The 9,397-nt window shown below is 38.7% G+C and overlaps 1 protein-coding gene across 1 annotated transcript in view; it reads left to right on the forward strand.

Moving 5' to 3' along the window:
- Positions 1 to 8,874, forward strand: part of LOC137747939 (uncharacterized) — a 150,898-nt gene extending 142,024 nt beyond the window's left edge. The window contains exon 7 of the mRNA XM_068488062.1: positions 8,623 to 8,874. Coding sequence (XP_068344163.1) covers positions 8,623 to 8,874 — 252 coding nt within the window. The remainder of the gene's footprint in view (positions 1 to 8,622) is intronic.
- The last annotated feature ends 523 nt before the right edge of the window (positions 8,875 to 9,397 follow it).

Raw genomic sequence — 9,397 nt, forward strand, 5'->3', positions numbered from 1 at the left:
ACAGGTGAAGACTCCGTGATGCAGGACGCCACAACAGCTACAATAGTAGCTAGGAACCTCCTCACTCCAAAAGGTAGTAGGCTGCTGTCAGGACGGTCCGATGAGTTGGCCGTTCAAGAGTCCCTCGCTCTTAGTGTTCAGTGTGCGAGCTCTGTGTCCAACATGGGCCAACGCCTGCTTGCCCGCTCCCGTCAGGTGGAATCATTGATGGCAGAGGTGGAAAGTCTTAAGCAAGAGATCCAGCAGCTTAAGTACGAGAATAGAAGTTTGCATGTGCTTGCAAATAACTATTCGTCGGGCATGAAGAGGAAGCTTGATGAACTGCAAGAGTCTGAAGGTCGGATTCAAGGCGACCGTCAAAGGTTTTCTGCTTATCTCCAGAGGCACCTTTTTCCTGGCTCATCCAGCGCTTGGCCAAGTATTGAGGCCTGGAATGCTCTAGCTCCGATGCCTCCCGCTCCGATGCCTTCCGCTCCTATGTCTTCTGCTCCGATGCCTTCCGTTCCGATGTCTTCTGCTCCTACGCCTTCCGCTTCAAGAGTATTGCCACGTAGTGGGGCTTCAAGCAAACAACCTCTGTGAAGGCTACATCTGCTTTATTTTTTATTTTTTATTTATTTATTTATTTATTTTATTTATTTATTTATTTTTTTTATTTTTCAAATCAAACGGCATGGAATTGGTCTTTGAATGGGCGGTGATACTTGAAATGATCCGGTAATAGTTTAAATTCTAGAGTGGATGCCTGAATCATTAACGACATATTAGTATAAAAGAAAATTGAAATTCGGGGAGGCGGCTTACCTTTGTGTTCCGACAAGAACTTAAGAATAAACACCCCTTCGAAAGTTATGACTTGCCCCGTGTCATAAAATCCAACTTCTTTGGGAATTGTGGTTTCAAATATGTCCTCTTTGATGCCTTCATGAAATTCCCTACTTTGCACCTTTGGAAGGGCTTCCAAGATGTCTTTTTCACTTTCTTCTTCCTTGGAATTCATGAACCTGCAAGGAATAGGGATATTAGGTGGAATGGGGTTAGAATTAATTAAATTTGGAACAACCTTACTTGAATTAGATGACGTAGGAGCAATAGGTGCCTCCGGCAAAGGTGTTTCCACCCTTGCCGTGGGTTGGGTGTATTCCTCTTCCTTGTGATTTGATTTTGATGGTTGAGGGTCCGTTCCAACCTCCTTGTCACTTCTCAACATGATTTCCTTGGCAGTTTCAAATTCTCCCTTCGGATTTGCAATGGTTGAACTAGGGAGTTCGCCTTGGTCTCGAAACTGTCCTACGAACTCCGCGATCTGCCCAATTTGCTTTTCCAAGTGGTCCAACCTTTTGTCTTGATTTTGGCCCTCCCTGACTTGATTTTGTGAGCCCTGCACCAAACAAATTAATTCATTAAGCTTTTGATTATAATCTATTGACGAACTTGAGTTTGGTTGGGCATATTGAATATGAGGTGGCTGCCAATATCCTTCTTGTTGAACATTTTGAGGTTCCCACCACATAGAAGTTGAATGATCACTCCAATCCGAATTGTAAGTATTGGAAAACATATTATTCCTTGATTGAAGATCAAATGTACCAACGTTTTGCTTTTGGGACCTTTCCATGAGTTGTGACAAAAGAGAAGCATTATCAAGTGCCATATTGTGCTTCTCTAGTACTTGAATTCAACAAACAAAACACAAATCAAAAACTAAAAACTGAAATACATAACAGAAACTAAAACTAAAACTAAAAAGAAAACGAAAATAACAATCCAAAGGATTAGCAAAGTTGCTAATCCCCGGCAACGGCGCCAAAATTTGATGCGAGAATTATACGCACACAAATTAAACCCTCTTTTTGTCAATTGTAGTATAAGTATAAGTAGGGATCGTTCTTAACCGGGGATTAGGAGGGATTGCAAATCACTTGGAAACTGACTCAAAAACGTAAAATAAAGTTAAAAACGTTCACAAAGACTCAAAGGACTCAAAACTGCCTAAAAACACTAACTAGGCAGCTTTTGACCTTAAACCCAATGTTGGACGAATTTAAGATTATGGTTTGATTCAAACGTAAAAACACAATATAAAACACTATACTAGACTCAAAGAATGCAAAACTAAACTTTAAAACACTAAAACAAACCAAAAGACTCAAACATCACCCAAAACACTCAAAACAGCCTTAAAATCACTTTCTGGGCAGTTTTGAGCACTTTGGGTGAATTTGGACGAATTTTGGGAAATAAATTGAATCAAAACACTTTAAAACATAAACTAAACAAAGTCTAAACACTAAAGAACAAGAAAGTAAAGGGGGGTTTTAAATTGACGAGAATTGAAATAACGAAAGAAGTTAATAAACTAGACAGAATGTAAAGATGAATTTGATGGAATTGAATGGATGGGAACCTAGCTAAGGGGTTCATCTCCATACATGTTATACTTGCATAATAAAATGATTTCCAATTGCATTTCAATAAACTATGATACTCAACACCCCAAGTTAACCGTGATGCACTAATTAACCTTCAAATCTTCCTAACGTTATTGAATTGGATGATGCATGCGACAATTCAAAACATTCCCCACAAGTCCTCAACATGAATGCATAGAAGAGGTACAAGCAAGAATCATTACGCTCTATGAAAATTATAAGTGTTGACGAGGCATTCGTTACTATGATTGCATGAAACTTATGCCAAGAATTTGTTTAACACGATTGTTTATAAGCAACCTCCACTACTTGCGAATATAAGTTCGTAACTATTAGGTGAAACTCACTTATATTCTAGCGTCATATTCATGCATGAAAATTAAGTGCGCATTCTCAATAAACATACATAAATAAGTTATCAATCAAACGGTTAAACAAATTGAATCCACAACTTATGAAACGCAATTAGAAGTAATCAAATCAAAATGCAAGCATAAACATATATTTCGAATCCCCCCCCTAGCCAAGGGGGGTTTAGTTGAATTTAAACATTGGAATCAAAGAAACACCTAAACATTCCAACAACTTAAACTTGAATTGTATGAACGTTTAGGCCCTCTTATCTTCCTCTTCGTTGTAGCACAAGGTCTAAGGATAGTTTGATGGTGTGAATGGTTTGGGGAGTGGTTGGAGTGGCTGCAATGGAGGAGAAAAGTGTTTTGGTGGCTGCTGCAAGGGTGTGGAGAGGTTTTGACGAATTTCTGGAATATGGAAGAGTGAATGAGAATGAATGCAATGGATGCTTATTTATAGGTGAAATGGGGGGAACATGACAGCTAGGAGGGAATGTGGCTGCATGTTTGAATGATTAAAGGATGCATGTGGGTTGGAATTGCATGTGCAATGAATATGTGGCTGCATGTGCAAGGGGACAATCTGAAAATGCATGTGAAAGTGATAGGAGCATATTTAGGCGACTTACTTAGCTTGTTTTCGTGCATTTATATTGTTAATTCATAGTTGTTTTAGTAGTTTAAGCCATTTTCGTGTGTTTTTAGGTTCATATGGCTAAGGAAGCAAAAAGATGCATTTTGGAGCATTTTGGAGCAAATTAGAGATTGGAATGGATATCATATGCTTGGAGCCAAGAGGATGGACGAAATTGAAGGATTCCTAATCCATTGCAGCCACATGCACATTCAATCATTCACACCAAAACCTTGCACATGCTTTCCCATTTCATTATTCATTCACTTTGCAGCCACCGTTTACTCTTTAATTCACATGCAAAACATCCCATTCCATCTCCCATCAGATTTCCATCATATTCACATGCATTCCATCGTTTAAAACATTGCACATGCACTCCCTTTAATTAATTAAGCCACATGCACTCCCATCCATTTCATCATTGCAGCCAACACATGCTTTCACATGCATTTTCAGATTGTCCCCTTGCACATGCAGCCACATATTCATTGCACATGCAATTCCAACCCACATGCATCCTTTAATCATTCAAACATGCAGCCACATTCCCTCCTAGCTGTCATGTTCCCCCCATTTCACCTATAAATAAGCATCCATTGCATACACATTTCATTCATACACTCTTCCATATTCCAGAAATTCGTCAAAACCTCTCCACACCCTCATTGCAGCCACCAAAACACTTTTCTCCTCCATTGCAGCCACTCCAACCACTCCCCAAACCATTCACACCATCAAACTATCCTTAGACCTTGTGCTACAACGAAGAGGAAGAGAAGAGTGCCTAAACGTTCATACAATTCAAGTTTGAGTTGTTGGAATGTTTAGGTTTTTCTTTGATTTCAATGTTTAATTTCAATACTCTTTGTTTTGTACGTATGAGGAATGGAAGAGAAGAGTGCCTAAACGTTCATACAATTCAAGTTTGAGTTGTTGGAATGTTTAGGTGTTTCTTTGATTCCAATGTTTAAATTCAACTAAACCCCCCTTGGCTAGGGGGGAATTCGAAATATATGTTTATGCTTGCATTTTGATTTGATTACTTCTAATTGCGTTTCATAAGTTGTGGATTCAATTTGTTTAACCGTTTGATTGATAACTTATTTATGTATGTTTATTGAGAATGCGCGCTTAATTTTCATGCATGAATATGACGCTAGAATATAAGTGAGTTTCACCTAATAGTTACGAACTTATATTCACAAGTAGTGGAGGTTGCTTATAAACAATCGCGTTAAACAAATTCTTGGCATAAGTTTCATGCAATCATAGTAACGAATGCCTCGTCAACACTTATAATTTTCATAGAGCGTAATGATTCTTGCTTGTACCTCTTCTATGCATTCATGTTGAGGACTTGTGGGGAATGTTTTGAATTGTCGCATGCATCATCCAATTCAATAACGTTAGGAAGATTTGAAGGTTAATTAGTGCATCACGGTTAACTTGGGGTGTTGAGTATCATAGTTTATTGAAATGCAATTGGAAATCATTTTATTATGCAAGTATAACATGTATGGAGATGAACCCCTTAGCTAGCCTTCATTCCATTCAATTCTATCACACATTCACATTTACATTTTGCTTTTACTTACAATCTGTTCTTTTAGTTTAAATTCGTCAAAACCTAACCCCCCCTTTACTTTCTTGTTCTTTAGTGTTTAGACTTTGTTTAGTTTATGTTTTAAAGTGTTTTGATTCAATTTATTTCCCAAAATTCGTCCAAATTCACCAAAGTGCTCAAAACTGCCCAGAAAGTGATTTTAAGGCTGTTTTGAGTGTTTTGGGTGATGTTTGAGTCTTTTGGTTTGTTTTAGTATTTTAAAGTTTAGTTTTGCATTCTTTGAGTCTAGTATAGTGTTTTATATTGTTATTTTACGTTTGAATCAAGCCATAATCCTAAATTCGTCCAACATTGGGGTTAAGGTCAGAAACTGCCTAGTTAGTGTTTTTAGGCAGTTTTGAGTCTTTTGAACTTGTTTTGAGTCCTTTGAGTCTTTGTGAACGTTTTTAACTTTGTTTTTATGTTTTTGAGTCAAATCCAAGTGATTAACAATCCCTCCTAATCCCCGGTCCAGAACGATCCCTACTTATACTTATACTACAATTGACAAAAAGAGGGTTTAATTTGTGTGCGTATAAATCACGCATCAGAAAGCATGTGTTGGCTGCAATGATGAAATGGATGGGAGTGCATGTGGCTTAATTAATTAAAGGGAGTGCATGTGCAATGTTTTAAAGGACGGAATGCATGTACAAAACAGCTAGGATGAATGCATGTGGATGTTTGGTGGCTGAAATGATGAAGTGGGAAGTGCATGTGCTGAAATGATAAAGGGGGAAGTGCATGTGGGTTGGAAATATAAAAGGGGAATACATGTGGCTGCAAGGTGTGGTGAATGATGATGAATGCATGTGGATTAAAGAGTGAATGGTGGCTGCAAAGTGAATGAATAATGAAATGGGAAAGCATGTGCAAGGTTTTGGTGTGAATGATTGAATGTGCATGTGGCTGCAATGGATTAGGAATCCTTCAATTTCGTCCATTCCTTTTGCTCCAAACATAAGCTATCCATTCCAAGTCCAATTTTGCTCCAAAATGCTCCAAAATGCATCTTTTTGCTTCCTTAGCCATATGAACCTAAAAACACACGAAAATGGCTTAAACTACTAAAACAACTATGAATTAACAATATAAATGCACGAAAACAAGCTAAGTCGCCTAAATATGCTCCTATCAATGTGGCTGATTTATGCATGTGATTAAAGCTAGAGTGATGATGATGAATGCATGTGCAAAGGAAGTGGATTTTCTGCAAATGCAAGATGAATGTGCATGGCTGAAAATGCATGTGAAAGCATGTGAATTAAATGGATGTGGGTGGCTGCAATGATGAAGTGAATAAAGGGTGCATGTGGGTTAATTAATTAAAGGGAGTGCATGTGGGTGCAAGGTGTGAATGATTATGAATGCATGTGCAATGTTTTAAAGGATGGAATGCATGTGAATGGTTTTGGGAGAAAGGTGATAAGTGTAGATGATAAGTAATGATATGTGATTATGATAAGTGATAAGTGGTGATGATAAGTAATGATATGATAAGTGAATGATATGTGGTGAATGATATGTGGTGAATGATATGTTAAGTGAATGATATGATAAGTGAATGATATGTGGTGAATGATATGATAAGTGAATGATATGTGGTGAATGGTTTAAGTGTTTAAAATAGGGAACAAAGCCCTTCCTTGCATGGCAAGGAAGGGAGACACAAGGAAACACACGACAATGTCCTAAGGTTGCAAGGAATGTTGTTTTTGTGTTCTAAAATGCGTAGGAGTCTTCAATGATGCTCAAACATGAGGTCTTTTAGGATTTAACTTTCCTACTTCAAGTCTTCAATTTCGTCCATCCTATTGGCTCCAAGCATATGATATCCATTCCAATCTCTAATTTGCTCCAAAAGGCTCCAAAAGGCATCCTTTTGCATACCTTGCCCTTAGAACCTACAAACACACGAAAATAGCTTAAAGTACTAAAATAACTAAAGAAACATAACGTAAATGCACGAGAACAAGCCATTTAAGTCGCATGAATATGCTCCTATCAGTGTTTTTATTCAATTTATCACCCAAATTCGTCCAAATTAGTGTAGGTGTTCAAAACTGCCCAGATTGTGTTTTTAAGGCAGTTTTGAGTGTTTTGGTGCTGTTTTGAGTCTTTTGGTTTGATTTAGTGTTTTAGTGTTTAGTTTTGCATTCTTTGAGTCTATTTTAGTGTTTTAACCTTTGTTTTACGTTTTTGAGTCAGTTTTCAAGTGATTTAGCAATCCCTCCTAATCCCCGGTTTAGAACGATCCCTACTTATACATATACTACAATTGTTAAAAGAGGGTTTTAATTTGTGTGCTTATATATTTCGCATCAACATGCCACGGCAGCAACAAGTTAATGAGGTAAGTGCTATTTCCGAACTTCAAAATCAAATGGCTAATCTTACTTCTCTTCTTTCGCAGGTGGTTGAAATACCAAAGGTACAAAATGTGGCTATTTGTGGCGTATGCTTCATGAATGGACATCTCACGGACAAGTGCCCTCAATTGATTGAGAACGGAGGGTGGCAATCTGCCAATGCCGTGGGTTATGGGAACCAAAACCAACCAAGGAGTGATCCTTTCTCTAACACATACAATCCCGGTTGGAAAGATCATCCAAATTTCAAATGGAGGGAGCCACAACAACCCCAACAACAAAGCACATTTAGGCAGCAACCTCCGGGGTTCTACCAAAGGCCGTATGCACCCACACCACCCCAAGCACAACCTACACAACTCAAATCAGGTTCGTCCATAGATAATGATCAAAATTTTCAATTACTAACTTCTATGGCGCAGGAAATGCAAAATAGGGACAAAAAGGTTGATGAATTAGAAAAGCAAGTAGGGCAGATTGCGGAGTTCATGAGCCAATTTAGAGAGCAAGGTAAGTTGCCTAGTTCAACCGTTGTCAACCCAAAAGGAGGATTCGAATCTGCCAAAGCAATCATGTTGCGAAGTGGAAAACAAGTTGGAACGGCCTCATAACCCTCTAATTCAGCCCCAATGGAGGACGAAAAGTTGCAATTTGAGGAGGGGGAGCAAGAACAAGCCACGGCAAGGGTAGGAAACACCATGCCGTAGCCACCCAAATTACACCATTCGGCTTCTATGGGTAAGGATGTTCCAAATTCGATTATTTCTAATGTCATTCCTCCAAATGTACCATTTCCTCGTAGATTCATGCAAACAAAGAAGGAGGAGGCTGAAAAGAGACGTTTAGAAAAGTACAAGTCAATATACCACTTTTGGATGCAATTAAGCAAGTTCCAAGGTATGCTAAGTTTTTAAAAGAACTTTGCACTACTAGGAAGAGAATTTCAAACAAAGAGGTTGTAAAGGTAAGTGAAAATGTCTCAGCCATCTTGCAACGTAAATTGCCCCCTAAATGCAAAGATCCGGGTAGTTTTACAATTCCTTGTGTTATTGGCAATAATCGTTTTGAACATGCCATGCTAGACTTAGGTGCATCTATTAATGTTATGCCTTACTCAATTTATGCATCTATGAACCTAGGTGAGTTAAAAAATGATGGCGTGATTATTCAATTGGCCGATAGATCTAATGCCTATCCAAAGGGTGTTTTGGAAGATGTGTTAGTGCAGGTTAATCATTTAATCTTTCCGGCGGATTTCTACGTGCTGGAAATGGAAGAACCAAACCATGCCCCATCATTGCCAATTTTTCTTGGCCGCCCCTTTATGAAAACCGCCCGCACGAAGATTGATGTGTTTAATGGGACTTTGACAATGGAATTTGATGGGGAAGTTATTAATTTCAATCTTTCTGAATCTATCAAGTACCCTTTTGATGATCATTCATGTTTTGCTATTGATGTAATTGATTCGTTGGCATAGGACCATTTTGAACAATTGAACGAAGATGCACTTGAATTGGTCATTACAAAAGGAATGGAACTCAAAGACAAGGAAGTAGGGCCATTGACCATCCACGGCATGCATGGAGAACACCATGTCGTGGCCCCTAGTGTTGATATGATTGAGATAGTGGCTGCCCTTGAGTCATTGCCAATACAATCTGGTAAGTCTTCGAACCCAATTTCAATTCCAATTTCGACTAATACGCCCATTCCTTCAGTTGTGCAGCCACCTTCCCTTGAACTTAAACCATTGCCAAGCCATTTGAAGTATGTTTTATTGGAAGATAAAGAGACCTTGCCCGTCATCATATCCTCCTCACTCACGGCACAAGAAGAAGGTAAGTTAGTGAGGGTGTTAAAGGAGTACAAAACTGCAATTGGTTGGACCTTGGCCGACATCAAGGGAATAAGCCCGATCACGTGCATGCATCGTATACTTTTGGAGGAGGGGTCCAAAGCATCTTGAGAGGCTCAACGTCGACTCAACCCTCCAATGATGG

Source organism: Pyrus communis, chromosome 10, assembly GCF_963583255.1.
Source record: "Pyrus communis chromosome 10, drPyrComm1.1, whole genome shotgun sequence".
NCBI classification, from domain to species: Eukaryota; Viridiplantae; Streptophyta; class Magnoliopsida; order Rosales; family Rosaceae; genus Pyrus; species Pyrus communis.